The 22,791-nt window shown below is 38.2% G+C and overlaps 1 protein-coding gene across 1 annotated transcript in view; it reads left to right on the forward strand.

Moving 5' to 3' along the window:
* Positions 1 to 22,791, forward strand: part of LOC116265939 (probable lysine-specific demethylase SE14) — a 36,514-nt gene that overhangs the window by 11,584 nt on the left and 2,139 nt on the right. The window contains exons 5-6 of the mRNA XM_031646948.2: positions 11,379 to 12,016; positions 20,047 to 20,808. Coding sequence (XP_031502808.1) covers positions 11,379 to 12,016; positions 20,047 to 20,808 — 1,400 coding nt within the window. The remainder of the gene's footprint in view (positions 1 to 11,378; positions 12,017 to 20,046; positions 20,809 to 22,791) is intronic.

Genomic DNA, 22,791 nt, shown 5'->3' on the forward strand with positions numbered 1-22,791 from the left:
AAAACGTACACAGAATGAAGTTTCATTCTTTTGCAATAAAATGTGTCATGAAAAATTTGGGAAAATTTTACCCAAAATATGTGATTGAAAATTGTACATTTTTGTTCCTGTGAGAAATATCTATAGTAGTTGTGGGATGCTTTTCATGTTACATGGATTTGCATTGGCAATCCCATTTTATTTCTTTCTGAACATATTTCTGGAGTTATTATGAAAAGTTTCAGCTATTTGGGGTTGTTCAGCGTCCTCCCTAGTTGGTTGATTGGTCTCATTTGATTCTTATTAGTGTGTGATGGGATGTAGCTGTTTGTAAAAGAAAGAATACCATAATATGCTGGTTGGCAGGGGCTCCTGAAACTGGTTATAGGAAAGAATCAAAGAAAATATCTTCTCCTTTCTCATGGTGGTGAGTGAGGAAAGGGGTTTAGAAATTCCTAATTGTGCACATGTATGCACCCAGTCGTCCACATTAGCACATATAGCAGCTTCCATGTGTATACGCATGCACAGAACCATTTCAATCATTTGCATGGTGAACCTTTACATATTCACCAAGCATGTCGTGAATATTTATTGTATTCTATATTAGCTTAAAAAGCAAAAAGTAAGGGTAGTAAATAATCTGAGCTGGCTTTCTTTGGTCTTGTTCATTGCCGATGAAACCTGTTTTCCAACTGTTTGAGTGCATAACAGAAAAGTGGAATTCCAGCTTAATTGTCATAAATCAAGCATGAGCTGAAAATGAGGTGATTCATTGTTTGAAACATGTAAGTGTTTTCTTAGATTTTGCAACGTAGGAAAATATGTCATAATATTAAAATATGTGTATGATAACATGTATGTTTTATATGTCAAAATAATGTGTATGTAGTAAAAGTGTAAAACCATATGTAGCATATATGATATACAGGAAAACTGGATGGTGCCTATGGCCCATCAAATTGGTACCTGCCATTAGCACCATGCTTCTCCTTCATAAAGAGTTATTGGTCTGGCTCACCTTTTACAAAGGAAAAGTGACTGGTGGACAATGTGTCAAATAATTTGGTGGGTACCATTTGGTTTCCCATGAGACACATACATTATATAAATACATGTGTAAATCAGATGATATATTATTAACCCATATGTAGTTTTTCCACAAGCTAAGGATAGCTCTTATTCATGTTTAGCTCATTTAGAATTTTTGATATGTCAACTAGTCAAGTTGTGGTAACGTCATGAATGAGTATAACCACAAGCTGCACCACTGGTTCCTATCTCTAGTAAAAGGTGATTTAGAAAGGAAAATTGTGTACACATTTTGTAGTAGATTTTTCCTGTGAGCCTTGTTGGATTTTCTTAACTCCTTTTTCAAGATGACATCTAAAAACCATGTTAGAAGTTGGATTTTGGGTGACCAAATAAATTTTATCATAACTTGGTCTTTCATTACCGACTAAACGTCCAACTCTCCTTCCAACCCTAAAAAAAAGAAAACTGGTTAAAAAGAGAGGAAGAAAAACAGTTTCGATGGACAAGTGTCTTGACTGTCTCGGACACCTTGAGGAACACAGTGTGTGCTTGGTGATCTGACAGCTCCTAGTTGGTGCTTGCTTAAAAGAGTGGCTGGACTAACACCACCCGTGCCTGATGGCACTTATTGGGCCATTTGTTTTCCAGAAATAGCTGAACTATAGTTTTTTTTCCTTTCCTAGTGAAGGGCTAACCATTTAACTTTCCCCTCTCTGGGATGAGCCATTTTTTGGTTAATTACTCATTAGGAAAGGCCAGGCTAAAACTTTTTGGTAGCATGTGCTTCACCAATCACCAGCCATTTCTTGATTGGTAGCAGGGGGGCATAAAGCCAGACTCTTGTTTGACCTCCTCTCTTGCGGTTTTGACTATTTTATAGCTAATTGCCTGCTGGAAAATGACTGGACCATCTTGTGAAACATGTCAAACCATTTTACGCTGATTAGTTGATGGAAAGAGTGACAAACAGAATTTATTTCTTGTTCTGTTTCAAAGTCTAAAAGCTAAGGTTTGTGTCACTCGAAACACTCCAAATTTAGAACCTTTGTTTGGCTTTCTTGTTAACAGTCTAGACTTCCCAAAATCTGGTCTTTAGCTATGCAGCAGCGACTTTTTAAGGAGGTGCCCAGACCGGGTGTTGATGCTGCTGAAATTCACCAAATGCAATTGTCAGCTATATATGCACATTAGTCTTAATTGTCTCAAGTTTGTTGGTGTCAAATAAGTCAGAGGTTCATAAATTCAATAGTCCAACGACTTTATTTGCATAAACAATTTGCTATTTGCTCTCTCTCTCTCTCTCCTTCTCTGTGTTATATATATATATATATATATATATATATATATATATATATATGTATAACGGCAGATATGGTTCGCACTGCTTTGTATCGGGAACTTCTTTGGGAAATTGTTTTATCTGGAAAATTGTGGGGGAATCTTGGCAATTTTGTTTTAAAATGAAAATATCTAAAAAACTAGGCAAAAATAAAATAAATGAGAAACTAATAAGCAGACATAAAAAATAACTAGGTAAAATGATAAAAATAATGTTTTAATGATGATAAATAATTTACTTTGTGTTTAAAGCTTAATATTGATGTTAACATTAAAATAGAGAAAAACGAAACAAAACATGATAATAAATTTTTAAATTTATTTTCATATTTTTTTTTCAAAAAAATTTGCCTTTCGAACATTTTTCTTCGCTTTTAATGTTGAAAAAATGTGATATTTTTTATGGAAATATGTGTGTGTGTGTGTGTGTGTGTGTGTATGTGTGTGTGTATATTATATATAATTGTCACAAATGTCGCTTTTCTTTTGAAAAAGCCCGATATTTACATTTAAATGATTAAAACGAAAAAAACTGGAAAAAGGAAACGTTTTTTTTCAAAAGACTGTCAAAATGAATTTAACACTTACTTTTTTCGCATTTTATCTCTTTTTTTCATGTAATTGTTGCCGTAAACTTTAAAGGTTACGTTAAATTATTTAGCTTCATGCATCATTTTTATTATTTATCTGTTTAATTTTTATGTTTTCTTATTAGATTCTCATTTATTTTTTGTTACCTAATTTTAGGATTTTTTTTTTTAATTTGAGCGATCTTCCAAAGAAAACAATTTTGCCAAAAAAATATCCAAGAAGAACCTTGCCGTTTGAAACCTGAAAACTGTGACAATGGTGTATATATATATATATATAGGGGTGCCTATGCCTGTCTAGTGAAAATCATAAGTAGATGATTTATTATTGCAATCAGACCTTATATAGTATTATATTTATTGAACATGATTTTTATTTGATAAAAATGGTGTTTTAGACCATGTTGCTTTAACATAGCTAATGATTTTTTCAAGTCTTGAAAATTGAGACGTTGTGGGCATTTGATTTTTCAAGGTATTAGTATACCCAAGTTTACTATAGAATTATATGATACAAAACTTGTTTTTATTAGCAAAAGAATGTATATCACATGTATAGGGTTGAACGAACAACACACAAACATATCATTTATGGAAATAAACGTTTTATAAGCGGGTGTAGGTACCCATATTTATGCTAATTATGTGATGTAAGACCCTTTTTTTGATTGAGAAAATGTATGTAGGTCATATTTATAAGGTTGGATGAACATAAAACATATCATTTATGAAAAATAAACTTTTGTTATGTGGGTTTTACCGTCTTGGTGCTCTTAGTCTTGGTACTATACCTCATGGCCATGGGTACGGGTGCAGGTGTGGACGGTGCTAAAATTTCAAAAGGCTTGGGGTGTAGGAACACAGATATATATATATATATATAGCTGCTGATCTCCCATTCAAGTTTTTAAAAGTTGCTTTGCTTGTGTTTGCACCTGCATTCACACCCATGTGATGTAGGTTTTGAGTTTGTCCAGATTCTTATGTATTTCCAATTTACTGAATGTCTTAGCAAGGAGACAAACCAGGTTATTAGATTGCTTTATCCAAACATTGGTTAACTGCATGCTTGGTTTTGTTCTGGTACTGGAACGGAGTGCCACATCTCCCTTCCATCCAAGGGATGCAAATGTTGATTGCAGATTGTGGGCAACATTATTGTCCACAAGTTATTAGCTTGATGTTCTCAGCATTCCATGGTAATGGGTGAGATGTTGGCGCTGTTCCTTAAGGTTCATACTCTTGAGGACGTCTATTCTGCCTCTTCCAGGAGTAGCTAAGTAGGATGTCTTTCTGTCTGTTCCTAGAAGTGAGTCAAACATTCAGTAAAGGCTTTGCAATGTCCTTAATACCAATAATTTGGCAAGTAAGCTAGCAATTTCTTTTGGTATCACAATCTGGAAGAGTCGGCATGCTGAGTTCTTTTCTTTTTTGGAGGCTAAGAAGTTCAAAAAATCTTCTTTGTCTATCAAAGAAGGGAAAAAGTTGACCTTCTCTCGCAATGAAATATGGGTTTAGCGTGCAAGATCCTTGTATTAGTTGCCGCTAGTTAGGTTACATGAGCAGCTTGTGAAACTTCACAAAAAAACTTGAACTTGTTAACATCATCCAGAAGCAGAAGGACCTTGATGGCTCTCCCTTGCATGAAGACACCCATTAATACTCACCAGGGGTATTCATCATCTTTTTGTATGTGTTAACATGTCACAACAGATTTACCTAGTCACTCAAAACATGGTTCTTCGTGTTTTGATTACAACCTCGGAAGGCATGCTTGTATATATATATATATATTGTGGATTTCTCCACCAGGTTTGGATGGAGAAATCCATCTGGCTGCTCGCAGCACACCACGCTGCATTGCATAAGGTGGCCATGATTGAACAAAGCTCAAAATGGCTGTGTGTGTATATACATATATATATATATAAGCCTCATACCATGTCACTATAAATTCATTATGGATACATACATGTAAAACAGTATCTTTCCATAGTGTTTTATTATAATTAGTGGATTTAGTATATCTACCTATACAACCTTTGTTAGCGTATGGGGATCGGGTCTGTTCAGACCCGATCCATTCTCCTTATATCCACACGCCTAAAGTTACTAGGCGGTGGCTCTCTTGTAATTTTTTATCTTTTTATGTACAAATCTGTTGTACCCTATTAGGGTTATTCTTTAATTAAAAGATTAAGGAACGCAGGGCTAAGTTAAGCTGGCTGCTCCCTTTCCTCCATCGTCTTCTTTCATCCTCTCTTCTCAACATATCTGTTTTGCATACGGAGAGACAAGTACTTTGTGAAGATTCTTACATGGTATCAGAGCCAGGTTGCATCGTCCTCCGGTGAGTGATTTCAGTTTGATGTGATTAGCCCTAATCTGCCCTAAATTCTTTCTTTTCTGGCGTGATCATCCCTCTTTTCAGTTTCTGCCCTAAATCTTGCGTGATTTGCCCTAATTGATTTGCCCTAATTGATTTGCCCTAATCGTTGTGCCCTAATCTTCTCATCATTTTGCCCTAATTTTTGTCGTTGCCCTAAATCAATTATGGATCAGCCGACCCCCTCTCTTCTATCTTCCAGCTTTCTCTCCCAACTTATTTCACAAAAGCTGAATCATAGTAACTATTTGACTTGGAAACGTCAAATAGTCCCTTTTATCAAAAGTCATAGACTCTACGGGCATATCGATGGGACCACTCCAGCACCTCCTATGTTTATTGACCGTGAAGTGAAGAAAACCGTAGTGGGAGACCAAGCTGCTGGGGCTGCGGCTATGAGTGAAATCAGATTTGAATATGAAACCATTACTGAAAATAATCCTGAGTATGAAGCTTGGCTGGCTCACGACCAGTCTCTTGTTGCCTATATTACTTCTACTTTGTCAGAGGAAGTATTAGGAGGTATTGATGATGATTTAACAGCCCTAGAGTTGTGGTCTACGCTTGCCACCACGTATTCTCAAGTATCCGAAGCACGTTTTCTGCAGTTAAGAAGGCAATTTCAGGACATCAAGCGTGGGACGCGTACTGTTTTGGAATATTTGAATGAAATTAAAAGTGTAAGTGATCAACTTGCTGCCATTGGACATCCCGTCAGCGACAAGGACAAAGTGCAACAAGCCTTGAGTGGATTGGGAACAGATTTTGATATTTTTTGCACAGCCTTGGAAGTCCTACCTATTCTTCCATCTTTCGAAGATCTCAAGGCTAAGTTATTTCAACATGAAGCTAGTCGTGTTCAGCGACAGAATTTGATTCCTTCCAACAGTCACAATGTACTGATCACAGGGACACATGCATTGCAAGGGAATCGCACTCGTACTTGGATTCCTCAGGCAGGAATGGGAAGAGGGATTCTCCCAACACCACAGGGCATGAATACTACATCTGCCACATCTAGAAGGGTTCCGACTTGTTTCTATTGCAACAAGAGGGGGCATGTAAAGTCAGAATGTTGGCACAACCCGCAGAACAAAAATAATCAGATTAGACGTGAGAACAAGGCAGCAGCAGGGTCAGCTTCATCATCATCTGGATCTAATGTTTCAGCAGACGTACAACAACTCCTCATGACAGCCCTGTCTAAGCTTCATTTGAAACAAAACGAGCAAGGAGAATGGTATGTGGACTCTGGAGCAGCAGCCCATGTTACTGGTGATGCAGGTAATCTCTCTAGTGCTCTCCCTTATTTAGATAAAGGCTCAGTTGTCACGGGAGATGGTTCCCATCACACAATATCACACATTGGAAATGTACAAATTTCTATGGGCTCTTCTTCGATTCCATTAAAGAATGTTCTTGTTGTTCCAAGTGTCAAGAAAAATATTATTTCAGTGTCCAAGCTTATTGATGATACTCAATCCTCTGTTGAATTCACACCCTCTTCTGTTTATGTCAAGGATGCTCGAACCAAGAAGACATTCGCTGAGGGCACTCGCAAAGGAGATATGTATGTCCTTGAAGGAGCTCCACAGATGTCAAAATCTCACCCTTCCGATTCATGTTTTCCAAGTCATAGTGAAGTCAATGTCACAGAGTATAATAAACCATCCATTTGGCATGGTCGGTTAGCTCATTGTAGTCAATCTTTTGTTCGAAGTCTTGTTGCAGACGGGCTCTTAGATAAGTCCAGTCTGAGTTCTGTCAGTGAGTCCAGCATGTGCTCGAGTTGTCATATCTGTAAGAGCCATGCCCTTCCTTTTCAATTAATAAATAAAAGAGCTCCAAAGGTTTTTGACACCATATATTCTGATGTTTGGGGGCCTGCTCCAGTTCCTTCTTCTTCTGGGAGTAGATACTATGTCATTTTTGTTGACTCATATTCCCGATATACTTGGATCCATTTCATGAAACACAAATCAGAAGTTTTTCGCCTATTCACTCAATTTCATGCCTTAGTTCAAAATAAATATTCCAGTAATATTGTGCATTTTCAATGTGATGGTGGTGGTGAATTTATTTCTAATGAATTTACTGAGTACTTACTAGATAATGGGATCACTAGACAAATTTCATGTCCGCATACACCTCAGCAAAACGGAATTGCTGAAAGGAAACATAGGCATATTGTTGAAAGTGCACTTAGCATGATGCATGAAACAGACTTACCTATGACATTGTAGACCGAGGCTTTCCATACGGCTGTACATGTTATAAATCGATTGCCATTGGCTTTGCTTGATGGAAAATCACCATTTTTTCTTTTACACCAAGAGCAGCCACGTTATGAGGAGTTGCGTGTTTTTGGATGTGTGTGCTATGTGCATGTTGATGTTTCCTTGCGAAACAAATTTCAAGATCGTGCTGTTTTATGTAGATTTATAGGGTATGCTGAAAATTACAAGGGTTATAGGTGTTACAATCCTAAAACTGGGCGTGTACATATTTCACGGCATGTTGTATTTGATGAGAACAGGTTACAGGATCCCAAGGCTACTTCTGTGACACTCAAGGACAAAAATGAAGTTTATGATACTTGGCTTCATGCTGAAATCTTAAGACAAGGGGCAGCAATGTTGACTGAGCACAATGAGCAAGTTGTTAATGAGCCCGAGACATCTGTAAGTAGTTCCTTGAGCAGCACTACTTCCTTGGACAGCATGCCTTCATCTTCTCAGCCCAGTGAGCCACCTATGCATAATCGGTTCTCAGGCCTGGTGTATTCTAGGCGATCAGTTCCTACTGCAGTTCCACGCCAATCACAACGCGTGCGACATCCTATTGATAGATGGGTGAGCTATAACAGTTTTTCTTTGGATTTTCAGCTGTTTATGACAGAAGTCAGCAAAAAGGTGGAACCAACATCTTATCACAATGCGAGTAAGGAAAAATGTTGGGTTGAAGCTATGAATGAGGAAATGGCAGCCTTGCATGAATGTCAGACTTGGCAGATTGTCCCTCGTCCAGCTGATAAGAATGTTGTGGGATCCAAATGGGTTTATAAACTGAAATATAAACCAGATGGTAGCATTGATCGGTATAAAGCACGACTTGTGGCGCGCGGTTTCACTCAGCAATATGGGGAAGATTATGATGAAACATTCAGTCCAGTCATCAAGATGGGAACAATCCGTGTCATTATTTCTCTTGCAGTCTCGTATGGATGGCCTCTCTATCAGTTAGATGTCAAAAATGCTTTTCTTCATGGAATTCTTAAGGAAGAGGTATACATGGAGCAACCTCCCGGCTACACTACTCATGATTCTCAAAAATGGGTTTGCAAATTACACAAGTCTCTATATGGGTTGAAGCAAGCTTCTAGGTCATGGTTTGATCGTTTTTCTCATCACATACAACAAATTGGTTTTCTCCGAAGCTCTCTCGATCACTCTTTGTTTATCTATCGCACTGGAGAAGCTACCACCTGGTTACTTATCTATGTTGATGATATTGTTATAACTGGGAATTCTTCTTCACATATATCTTATGTTAAAGGTATGTTGAAGCAAGAGTTCAAGATGAAGGATCTGGGAGAATTACGATATTTTTTGGGTGTCGAACTTGACAGGACAAATGATAGTTTGACTCTTACACAACACAAGTATACCCTTGATGTTTTGGATAGGGCAGGTATGACTAATTGCAAACCCATCACTACCCCCAGTGTTCTGAATACTAAATTGACTGCATCTGATGGAACTGCTGCATATTCCAATCCCACATTCTATCGCAGCATTGTTGGTATGTTACAATACCTTACCTTTACTCGCCCAGACATAGTATATGCTGTAAATCAGATTTCTCAATTCATGCATGCACCCACTGAAGGACATATGGATGCTGCTAAGCGGATCCTACGGTATCTCAAAGCTACTCTTGGAGATGGACTAGTCTACACCAAATGTTCCAATGTTTCTCTTGGACATAGCATATATACATATACTGATGCCGACTGGGCAGGCGATCCCGATGACCGACGATCAGTTTCAGGTTTCTGTCTCTTTCTTGATTCTAATCTCATTTGTTGGAGCAGTAAGAAGCAGCGTGCTGTTGCACGATCTAGCACTGAGGCAGAATATAGAGCAATGGCTGCAGGGACGGCTGAAGCGTCATGGTTACGTCATTTACTTGGAGAGCTCAATCTTCCTATTGTTCGGTCATCATTACTATGTGACAATCAAAGTGCGATAAAAATTGCTTTCAATCCCATTTTGCATAATCGCACCAAACATATAGAGATTGATCAACATTTCATTCGACAGAAGGTTGAAGAAGCCGAGATCTTGCCTACTTATATATCTACCAATGAACAGATAGCTGATCTTTTTACCAAAGGTCTCACAGGGCAGCATTTTTGGGATTTGAAGAACAAGTTGTGCATGATCAAATCTCATGCACAACTTGAGGGGAGCTGTTAGCGTATGGGGATCGGGTCTGTTCAGACCCGATCCATTCTCCTTATATCCACACGCCTAAAGTTACTAGGCGGTGGCTCTCTTGTAATTTTTTATCTTTTTATGTACAAATCTGTTGTACCCTATTAGGGTTATTCTTTAATTAAAAGATTAAGGAACGCAGGGCTAAGTTAAGCTGGCTGCTCCCTTTCCTCCATCGTCTTCTTTCATCCTCTCTTCTCAACATATCTGTTTTGCATACGGAGAGACAAGTACTTTGTGAAGATTCTTACAACCTTTTGTAGACCTTTTTGAGCTAGACAATTTTATCATTTAATGTAATGGATATCATGTCTCGTGTTTATATATATATATATATAATGTATGTATGTATGTATATGATGTAATAGTGAAAATTAACAAACACTGCAACTTCTATAAAGTCGAATACAACATCACAGTATAATCTATCTGAATGCTGGAGGGACACTGAGAAAGCGATCTTTACGTATCTTAAATGTAGTGATTTTGGTAATGTGGAACTGTAAATTGACAAATGTATGTGAAGAGTAACCAAGGCAGCCTGCTATGAGTATTTGACCAAAGAAGGCAATTACCTTGAAACAAAAGAGCAAATAAATCACCCAGTTGTGCTTTATGACAGCTAAGGCATTAAAAGTCATAAAGAAGAGAATCCAACTCTTCTAATCCATTAAAGCAAGATACAACAGGTGAGATGCATTAGACTCCCAATAAGAAAGACAGGCACATTAATTAGCAAGAAAAGATAATGATATTGAAGTCCAAATTTCTTTTGGTCACGAAGGTTGTTTTTGGCAATTTATTGTCGTGGGTTTTCTAGTTTTCTCCCTCTAAAGGTGGTTTTCCTGAGGAAAGGTTTTAAAGTTCTAGAACTTGAAGAATACAAGGGATAATAAAACAAGTTACAAATAAGAAAACTTTCAGTATTTTTCGTGCAAAATTTTAATAAGCAAGTGAAACTTTTTCCAAACACAAAAAGAAACTTAAAGACAGCAAACATATATTAAGTGTATAAAAAGGAACTTTCCTGAAAAACCAGGGATTGTTTTGGGAAATTATCAAAAGTATCTTGGGTTTATTTTGCAATACATTATGAATATCTTATTGGCATTTTTGGGTAGCTTCAAAATGGTGACTGTATTGCAATATTTTCAGGAGATTAGCTATGTTGGTATATGTGGTCTAGACTGCTAGTGTACATGCTTGCTGGGGGAACTTCCTTGCATGAGAAGGGAAAAATGTATATGAAAGAGAGAAGCAGAATCCAGAAATGATTCAGGAATCCAAAAACAAGAAATGGGATTCATAAATACATGTCAAGTGAGAAGTAAAAAGTTAACTGGATTTTATCATGCATGGTTTCCAGAAGACATCATTCGATAGTCTTCTGTTGCTTCTACACTCTTTAAGTTTTGATAATTGTTTTTCTTCTTTAGTTTATTTTGGCTAACTGTTTTTTTTTTTGCTGATCTGATTTGTGTATTTTGAAATAATTCTTAACATGATATTTGCAATTTTTCAAATGTTGAATAGTAAAAATTATTGCTATTTCAGAGAACCTGGATTGGATCCTCTTGAGGTTCGTTGTTCTCGGCTTCGGGATCGCAAGAGAGGGAGAGAAATGGAAATAAAAAAAGCATTTATTGATGATGTAACAAGTGAAAATAAGTTGTTAGTTGCTCTCCTTCAGAAAACAGCGTCCTCTGCTGTGCTTTGGGATCCTGAAATGTTGCCTTCTGCTTCAATATCTCAACCATGTGCATCATGCTCTGCCGAAGAACATGATCAATTGGTCAAGCAGGGAAGCTTGGGTGTAGTCCCATGTAAGTCCAGCGAAATAAGTTCTTTTGAAAGCATAAAGAACGATTCTTGTCTCCAAGATTCACTCGCAGGTGAACATCCTATATTAGCTGATCACCAGAGTGTTCAGGAATTATCAGCTAAATCAGCACAGGAGTTGAACAACGTTCGATGTTCTGCAAGTCCTGCTGAAAAACGAACACTAAATGACAATTTTGGATCAGCAGGTTTACATCTTGATTCAGGTGCTCTTGAATGTGTGGCTTGCGGTATTCTAGGTTTTCCGTGTATGGCAGTTATACAACCATCTAATGAAGCAATAAAAGGATTTTTTCCTGATTTAGAAGAAGAAAGTAATCAGAAAGTCTCGGTCTTAAGAGCTGCAGCATCAGGTATTCTGTTAGTTGTGAAATTTTGTCAAGTTATATTCTTGCTGCAGTGGTAAAATGCCATGTTCTCTTCTAGCTTTTTTGATTCTCTTACTTGCTGGTACTATAATAAGCTGTGCATACTACATGCTCATATCTTGTATAACAAAATCATGGTTGCATGCTAAGTTGTCTAAATCAGTAGCTGGACACTAGTCAGTTATGGCCATATAAAAGGCTAGTTGGAACTAGTTTGTCTAAACCAGTCTACATCGGCCAACTAAAATAAAATTAATAAAGAATATGGAAAGACAACGAGCTATAGAGAAGCATATATACATAAACAGATAAAGGGATATACCAGAGAAACATGTATACAGATACCTAATGTATACATAAAGTGATATAGAGAATAAAACATGTATGAAGATATATCCGTTAAACACACACGTGTACAATATTTGTGTTGTGAATTTTGTGTGTAACATTTATTTCTTTATATATGCCTATGTAGGACTTACCTAAAAAGTTCTTTCTGCAAAGAAGGTAACTTGGCTTCCTAACAGCAAGAGAAGAAAGAAACTAACCAATTGTGTAGTTGACCCAAAATTCTACTAGTCATTCACCCAGTTGTGGCCATGGACTACTCAGCTGGCTAACAACTAGGGTGACTAGTCACTTAGGTTGTTAATGGTCTCTTAGTTGCAAGTTGCTATTATTATAGTTTTCAGTCTAACCTATATCTTCTATTCTGAAATTAAATGTCTTGCTGTGAATCATGGGTTCATAATGCAAGATTTAACAACATTTTATTTTAACATCTTTAAATTGCTCAACGAGTATGAGTTTATGCAAGTGCTTTTGTTTTTTTGCTGCAACTATAATTAGCCACAGATATATATTTTTTCTTGTTGGTAATAAACCACTGACCTAACAGGTGATCATACTGTGTTACATCCGTGGTAAGTTCAGGGATTTTATCTTTATAACTTATTCAAATTGGGTCCCAGGCACTACAGAAAGGTAAAGATCTTTCCTTCTCTACTGAGCTCTTCTTGTCTCCTATGTGACATAGCTGTGCTAGAAATGGCAAGCACTCGAGTTAGTCAAGGTGTGTTGGGTGTGGTTGATTGCACCTACCCTTTCTGTCCAACGCAGGTGCACACTTGACTTGAGTCATGAGCAAGTGAGGTGCGGCAATGTTGTATGGTATCATACTGTATTATATGTTACGTGCCATAACTATCAAGGTGGATTTTTTATGCAGGGAAATTGTTCAATTTGCTTGTTAATTTACTGTTGCAATTTATTAGTTTTTATTTTTTTTTGTACCTCTTTGGACCAATGTTGTAAAAGGTGTAGCGTAACGCGTATCGGTTGGGCTGACCTATACGCCGTATCATAACCTATCGCAACCGTAGCCGTAGCGTATCATAAAATTAATTTTTTAATTTTAAAAAATATAAAATAATAAAAAAAGAGAAAAATCATAAAAAATTCTGAAAAAATAAACAAAAATCAGAAATCAAGAAAAATGTGTTCAATATCGTTGAAACAGTAAAACGAGAAGAACAAACAACAAACACAGATTTAACGTGGAAAACCCCTCAACTAGAGGGAAAAAACCACGGGTGAGGAGGACTGGTGCCCACTAGCAACCAGACACTCTTTCTCTTAGATTTTCATTCACACACGAAAAATTAGGGTTTGCACAGGTTAAGTAGGGCCATAACATAACACACTGGATCGGGTCCAGATCCAGACCCAGATAGATGACCCAAATACAACGTATGTCAACACTCTCCCTCAAGTTGGGCATACATATCGAACATGCCCAACTTGGATACATTCCTCTCAAACTGAGTCAAAGGTAAGGCTTTAGTCAGAACATCAACAGTTTGGTCTTTAGACTTCATATAAGGTAGAATCAACTCTCTGGCATCAATCCTATCTCGGATGAAATGGCGGTCAATCTCGACATGTTTTGTTCGGTCGTGCAACACAGAGTTTTTGGCCAGATTGATAACTGACTTGTTATCACAATACATCTTCATTAGTCATTCAGTCTCTATTCTAATGTCAAACAACAACACTTTCAGCCACAACAATTCTGACACTCCCATAGCAACACGGCCTTATATTCGGCCTCTGCACTTGAACGGGAACAAATATCTTGTCTCTTGCTCCTCCAAACAACAAGATTTTCTCCCAAATAGACACAGTACCCTGAAGTAGATCTTCTAGCATCAACACAGCCTGCCCAGTCTGCATCTGAATACCCCTCAATCTCAATAGGCCCTTGTTTTACATATAGAAGCCCCTTGTCAGGATTCCTTTTCAAGTAGCACAAGATTCTATCGACAACCTTCAAGTGAGCATCTGTAGGTGCATGCATGAACTGACTCATCACATTTACAACAAAGGTGATATCAGGTCTAGTCAGAGTGAGGTAGATCAATCTTCCAACCAGACGTTGATACCTCCCCTTAGCCTCTTCACAAAGGGGTTCTCCGTCCTTAATACTGAGTTTGTGTCCTGCATCCAAAGGAGTAGAAGTAGGTCTACACCCTAGTTTTCCTGTCTCCTTCAGTAAATCCAAGGTATACTTCCTTTGATTCAACACAAGGGTTGTTCTTGACCTAGCAATTTCAATATCCAGAAAATATCTTAGTTTGCCAAGGTCCTTGAGATAAAATTCGGCAGCCAGTAAACCTTTTAATTTAGTTATCTCATCTTCATCATCACCTGTTACAATCATATCATTAACATAGACTAATAGAAGAGTAACCTTACCTTCCTTCCTTTTTACAAACAGAGTGTGATTTCCATTTCCTTGATTGTAGCCGTGTTGCCTCATCACTAATCTAAGACGTTCAAACCATGCTCGAGGAGACTGCTTGAGCCCATTTAAAACTTTCTTTAGTTTGGAGCATTTTCATGGTTTCTCATATCCTGGGGGCATACACATATACACTTCATTTTCAAGATCTCCATTGACATATGCATTCTTAACGTCAAGTTGGTACATCTTCCACTCCTTCAACATTGCTAGAGAAATGATAACTCTAACAGTCTTCATCTTTGCAACAGGAGTAAAAGTCTCCAAGTAGTCAATCCCATATTTCTGACTAAACCCCTTGGCAACCAGGCGAGATTTGTACCTCTCAACATTCCATCCGGTTTGTACTTAATGGTGTAGACCCACTTGGATCTAACCAGATGAGCCGAATCAGGGATCTTTACCACTTCCCATATCCAGTTTCTGCTCAATGCTTCCATCTTTTCTTGCATAGCATGAGTCCACTTGGGATCACTCTGAGCCTCTGGAGCAGTCCTGAGAATCACAGCCAAAGAAAGAGATGATACAAAACATTTGTAATCCATGCTCAGTCTAGAATATGACATAAAGTTACCAATAGGGTGTTGAGTACATGACCTGACACCCTTTCTCAGGACAATGAGAAGCTCTTTATTAAGCTCTTCATTTTCAGTTTCTGTCTGAATGTCTTCCTCAACAGGTTTCTTCTGAGCACGACTTGGGAAATTCAGGAATGAAGTGACATTGGGATTAGGAATAGAATTCTCACCATCAGTCACCTTATCTGTACGAATTCTTCGCCTAGAGTACACTTGTCCAAACAAGCGATTACATTCCTCTTCCGTCCCAGTGGAACGCCCTTCATTCCTCTCATGTTCAAGCACCTCAACAACCTGTGGACTCTCTTTATGCTTGTACTCCAAGAAATCTGCAAATTGACATGACTCGGAGAATATTCTTCCCCTGACATAGACTTCTCCCCCTGAAGAGAATTCTCACCAAAATAAGAGACATGTTACAAGAATGTGATCAAGTTTGGATACCCCTTTTGAGTAGGAGGATACCCAACAAATATTCCCTTAATTGACTTTGGATCAAGTTTTTTAACATTAGGGTTGTGATCATGAATAAAGAAAATACATCTAAAGACACGAGGAGGGAGGTGAAAGGGTTGACGATTCCCTGGGAGCATAGAGTGGGGGGTCCGCCCTTTAGCATACGACTAGGCATACGGTTAATCAAGTATGCACTAGTGAGAACAACATCTCTGCAATAATGTTTGGGAAGATTCATTTGAAACAAGAGGGCCCTGGTGACATTACGTAGCCGACGATTTTTCCTCTTAGCGACCCATTTTGAGGAGGGTTATAGCTGCAAGATGTCTGATGAACAATTCCCTTTTTTCGAAGGAAATCCTCAACAACATGACACACATGCTCACGATTATTATCAGACCGAAAGGTCTTAACAGAATCACTATATTGGTTCTACACAAGAAGAATGAAGGTCTCTATGACATGAGGCACTTTGCTACGATCTTTCAACAAGTAAACAAAGGTACTCATTGAGTAATCATCTATAAAGGTTATAAAATACTGAAAACTACAATGGGTATGAATTCCTGAAGGCCCCCACACATCAGAATGGATCAAGGAAAAAACTTCATGAGCACGATTGTTGGAAACAGGGTATGAAGCCCTAACATGTTTAGCAAACTGACATACATCCCAAGATATCATAGATATGTCCAAACTAGAACATAACTCAGGAAATAACTGTTCAAAACTCCAAAAGGGAGATGTCCAAGGCGTTCATGCCAATGCAAAAATAGCTGAAGACAATCTTCTCTCTTCTTCTCGGTCCTGCCAACTGCTATCATAAGAGTTGTGGTCACACAGATAGGAAGTCAATATAAGCCTTCAAACACCAAACCAATCCCAATCCTCTTCCCTGTCACTAAGTCCTGCAAAACACAACGATTTGTAGAAAATATGAGTTCACAATTCAACACCTTTATAATCTTGCTGACAGATAAAAAATTCAAGGGAAAATGAGGAACATGTAAGGCACCCTGCACTAAAAATTTGTTTAACAAAGAAAGACTCTTTTCCTGCCACAGAAGTAAAGGAACCATCGGCAAGAGAAACATGTTCCTTTCCAGAAGATAACTTATACTCATGAAAGAGCTTAGGATTGCCAATTATGTGATGGGTGGCACCACTCTCAACAATCCATTCTCCCATACAAGAATTACCTTTTTCACTAGACATGGCCAAAGCATGGTTTAACCTTCACATCATTTGACACTTCGACCTGATCAACATCATTCTGACTTAGATAAGCACGGAGCTCACGAATCTGTTCAACTGAGATAGATGCTTTCCCTCCACTAAAGTTGGTAGCATCAGAAATAGATTTCTTCCTACTAGAAGGTTTCCCTCGACTATTCTTCTTTTCTAGATGAAGGTCCCAACAAAAATCCACTGTACGACCAGTTTTTTTGCAGTGAGTGCACTTGCGAGGAGGACGAGGACCACGGCTAACAAGGGCGGACCTCTCATTATACGAGATGTGATCTCCCTTTTTCTCTATAATAACAAGGCGTCTTTGCTCTTCAGCCTCTACACGAGAGTAAACATCTTCAATACTAGGCAGCCCGTCAGAATTAAGGATTTGACTCTTTATACCTTCAAAGTCATCTTTCAACCCTGCTAAAAATAGGAGCACCCTATTCTCCCATTCTTTGGCTAAATGACGCACCTTATCTTGGGGACAATCCCAAGTGTCATTAGAATAGTAGTCAAGTTTCTCCCACTTAGATTTCAAGGCTGCATAGAAATCTGCTACTGAGTGTTCACCTTGCCGTGGAGAATAGACATCTTTTATCTACTGATACACTCGAACACCTTTTTTCTTTTGGCCATATATCTGCTCAAGTATAACCCACATATCCCTCACAGTCCTCTTGCGAAGAATAAGGGGTTGAATCTCGGGGGACACAGAGTTGACAATCCAAGTCTTAACTTGGTTGTCCTCAAGAAACCATGTATCCCAAGCAACATTAGTCTCAGTCGGTATCTTCCTTCCGTTTAAATAAGCAATTCGGCCTCGGCCTGCGATCCCCATGGTAATAGCAGCGGACCATTGAAGATAGTTTTCTTTGGTAAGACGAATAATAGTAACTTGAACTGGAATATTTTCAGTTCTAGAGGTCCCAATGTCAGCCTAGTCTGTATTGACTGTAGAAGAAGACGATTCTGCCATGACCAAGATTTAGCGTAACAGCAAGCACGGTCGCAGCAGGCAACCAGCTTATGTCGTGAGGAAGAAGACTGGAAGAGGACTTGAGCAGTGCAGGGAGCGACACTGGATAGACCAGGCGATGGACCAAAGAACGCTGGTAATGATGTTGGACGGTCCCTGACATCAGAATAGGACGAGCGACACAGGGAGGCACTGAACAAAAGGAAAATGTTGTATCTACGCCTGAGACAGCTGGGAGCAGCAGCAGAGTAGAGCAAGCGGCGACACTGTGAATTGGGAGGCGACGTCAGAGCACCGGCGACAGAGAGGGCATCGTCGGGCGATAGTGTTGGGGATGTTGAGCGACAGCCAGACAGAGGCAAGCGATGGCAGGGCAGCGGCGATTGAAGGAGCACTGTCGGGCGACAGAGGGCGATGACAGACAGAGCCCTCAGCGTCGATGGACTGGGCGACGACAGACCAGAACCTCACAGGCGGTCGATGGGCTGGGCGACGATGACCAGAACCTCACAGGCGCTCGAGTCTACAGAAGCTCTCAGCATCGATGGATTGGGCGACGACGAGCAGAACCTCACGGGCACTCGAGTCTACAGAAGCAGGCGACGACATACAGAGACCGTAGGCGATGACGACCCAAACCCCACGGATGCCGGAACTCCACGACAAGGACATATGAAGCTGCCGCACACGAGGAACAGCGGCTGGGAGAGAGGAGCGGCAACCGACGAGCAAAACGTCACCGGAACTTCACGGCGGTAGAAGATCTCCACTCAAACGGTGACGAGATTCTCTGTCCAAACTGAACAGTGACGCTGAACAGTGACAACACTATCCCTCCTCCAACATGAGCACACTTGAAAAAAATCAGAACTAACTTGCCTCTGATACCATGTTGAAACAGTAAAACAAGAAGAACAAAGAACAAACACAGATTTAATGTGGAAAACCCTTCAACTAGAGGGAAAAAAACCACGGGTGAGGAGGACTGGTGCCCACTAGCAACCAGACACACTCTCTCTTAGATTTTCATTCACACATAGGAAAATTAGGGTTTACACAGGTTAAGTAGGGCCATAACATAACACATTGGATCGGGTCCAGATCTAGACCCGGATAGATGACCCAAATACAACATATGTCAACAAATATAAAAAAAGATCATCATACATAAGGAACATTCATGTGTATCACTATCAACAACACATTCAAAAATAATAAATCAGGGATTCCAAATAACATAATAAACATCCATCACAATTTTAAACTTGAAAATTTTATAAAATCTTAGGACTTAGAGTCTTAGGACTTAAATTACATCACAATTTCATAAGTTCAAAACTTATAGTTATCATCTTTCATGATTCAACGATATCTCCCAAATCGATGAGTCCTCAAGTGATTTTTGATGAAAATGAGCAAATTCTCTCACCCCCACGTCTCTTGGAGTCTTTAGACATAAGAAGCGAGAGAGAAGGAGTGTTTGAACTTTAAAACATAACGCAAAAAGGCACTGCCGGGCCCATTTTTTGTGTTTTTCCCCTTGTCGTACGATGTGGGGGGTCTATCGCCTATATCGTACGATACGATGCTCGTATCGTAAGATAACAGGCGATATGCTTACGATACACGAGCGCATCGTGTATCGTAAGCGTATTGTATAGGTTTTCTAAACCTATATGTACATATCGTACGATACGGATAACATTGCTTTGGACACCAAGTCCTGCCTGCGCACCGAGGTTCTAGGCGCTTTTAAATGCCTAACCTATGCCTAATGCTTTTAACAACATATGCTATGGTAATGCCTACTGTACTTGTACTTACTAACTTACAATGAACTTTGGTCTATGAATGGACTTTCTGTTCTAGTCTTTTGATTTCATAAAAGAATCTTTCTCAGAACCTGTCTAGTGCTTCTATTTCTGGATGTTCTTAATTGGTTAGAGCTAAGTCCTTAATGCATGTCATGCAGGCAGTTTACATGAGGTTGATACTACTACCACAACACTGGTTGTTCCTTCTACGGACATCGGGGTGATACCAAATACAATATCAAGGGAGAGCCAAAGTAATCCAGAACCTGTTGCTGGTAAATCAGGATGTTTTGCACATGGAGTACAATCTTCATTGTCTACACAAGCAGTCGAAGGCAATTCAGATTGCAAGAATCCTTGTCTTGATCTTGGTCAATCTCATATTGCCGATCTTTCCTCACTGGAGATTGTTGGTGATAAGAGGTTAGAAGTGTCCACATCAGGTGTTGCTTCCAGTAATTTGTTGAACCCATCGATGGACCAGGTTGGAGATACAGTTGGCGAAAAATATGCTTTTTCTCCACATCGAGAAGGGTCAGACTTGACTTTGGCATCTAAAAGGGATGATGTTCACATGCTTTCAACAAGTGACAATGTGTTGTCACAAAGTTTACAAAGTAAATGTGGCAATATAAGTGATGTTCAAAGTTCAGGGAAAGAAATATTACCCGATGCCTGCTCAGAGGTAAATAATACACATTCTAGCATATTGGCAAAAGTTGATAGTTTATCAGTAAGTTGCAGCAAGGAAGTTGAGTGTGAGAAAGGTTTAGCAGAAAACAATCCAAAATTTGGTTATACTTGGAATTTGGGGAAGGAATTCGTAAGACCACGAGTGTTTTGTTTGGAACATGCTCTTAAAGTTGAGGAAATCTTGAAGAAGAAGGGCGGGGCTAATGTTCTTGTCATTTGTCATTCAGGTGAAAATCGATCTTTTCTACTGCCTTCCTACATTCTGATTATATTTTGATTCTTTGATTTCATCATTTATGCCATACTTGTTTCTCCTATTGTCATTATATATGTGTTGGTGAAAATTCTGGTTGATATGTTTGAGACGCATCTTTTTCTTGGTTGATGAAATTTTGGTGTATGGTTGTATGACGGCTCACAAAATGTCACTTGGTCAGATTTATGTATTATTTTGTCACAAATACACAATTTTTTTTTTAAATATTGTGTAAAAGTTGGAAAAATGAAAACAGTGTAAAAAAACTACGATATATTGAGAAACTATCAAAAACGAAAATATGACTGCATTTTTTTTTTCAATTTTTTTATATTTAAACTTTTTGAGGTTTATTTTAACAATTGAATGACTCTTTTGAATTATATTAATGTTTTTAGCAAAACACTATAATTAGTTTTTTTTTGGGGGCATTCTTGAGATTTTTCGTGGAAAACAGACTGCTGATTAATAGCTGAGAAAAACCTTGTAACAGAACTCAAAAGCGATGTTTGTGGCGACAGTTGAAAGCACTCTTAGCATGTATTGTTCATGTTGATGGTTCTCTTTTCTTATTGATCTTGATGTGTTTGCCTTCTTTGTTTGTAGCATTCTATTCCAAATGTTGTATAAGGCGTACCGCAACGTGAATCGGTCGGGTCAACGTGTATTGGTCGGGTCAACCTATACATTGTATCGTAAGGTATCGCAAACATAACGTAATGTATCGTAAATTCATTTTTTAATTCATGAAAATTAAAAAAAAATTAATAGAAAAAAATCGGTACAATCAGGAAAAACAAAAAAGAAATTGAAAAAAATGTGTCGTTGGACAAGCAACCCTCCATTACAATGACTCAAAACCTTGGAGAGAACGAAATGAGCAGCAAGAAGGGATTATATCTTTTTCTTTTTTAAGAAGTTTAGGATGTTCCTGTAAGTATGTATGAAAATTTGAAGTTGTGATGAATGCACTTTTAGGAAGTGTAAAATGTATTACACAAATTTGTGTGATCCCTGGGACATTTTGTGCCATCATCAGGGTTGCATTTCCTTTATAAGGATCAGTAATATAAGTCAACCTAAACTTTTTTGTCACATGATTTCTTGCTTCATTTGGGTGTAGAGGCAGTTGAAATATGCTTATAAATGCATTTGGGAGCATGGTCAGAAATATTGATGGTAGTTAGAAAAAATGGTCCGTTATTGCCACAAAAATCTAAAATATTTCTTATTGAAGAAGCGGGCACTATTTTCAAAATATTTTCAATAAATATTTCCAGTGATAATATTATAATACATCACTTTTTTTAAAAATTCTTTTTAGTGTATGTTTCCATTTCTTTGTTTATTTAAAATTAAGAAGTATTTTAAATCCTTATCGACATTTTCATAAAAAACTATTGGAAAATTCTTAATTTCGTGACTTTTGTATTATTTCTAACTTTTACATTTTTATATTTTTATATTTTTGAAATTTTGAGATTCTTTCAAGAGAGACAACTTTGTCAAAAAAATAATCAAGAAAAGCCTTGCCGATAAAATTCCAACAGTATTTGTCACTATGTATGAGAGTACAGTTTATTGTTGGTAGTTGATCTCATGCTGCCTTCTGAAATGATGTTCTCAAGTCATAGACCACGTCGTATAATATAGTTTATTGAGTTTAAAATCTCACTATATAGATGACACTGTTATGACTTTGTCAATTGTCATGAGCTTATGTTGCAGTTTGTTGTAGAAATCCTTCATATGAAGTTTTGCACTCCGTTTCTCGATATTTTATAATTAAAATGTACTACTTTTGAAGGTCTTCTTATACAATGTTAATTGATTAGTTGATCTAAATGGTAAGGTTTACCCTACAATGAATGAGTTGGTAAGGTTTTCAAGTAGGCGTCCCCATCAAAAGCCTCACTTGATGGGGATGTCTGTCTTGTTGAGTGAACCTGAAATC

This window comes from Nymphaea colorata, chromosome 12 (genome assembly GCF_008831285.2).
Source record: "Nymphaea colorata isolate Beijing-Zhang1983 chromosome 12, ASM883128v2, whole genome shotgun sequence".
Classification (NCBI taxonomy): domain Eukaryota; kingdom Viridiplantae; phylum Streptophyta; class Magnoliopsida; order Nymphaeales; family Nymphaeaceae; genus Nymphaea; species Nymphaea colorata.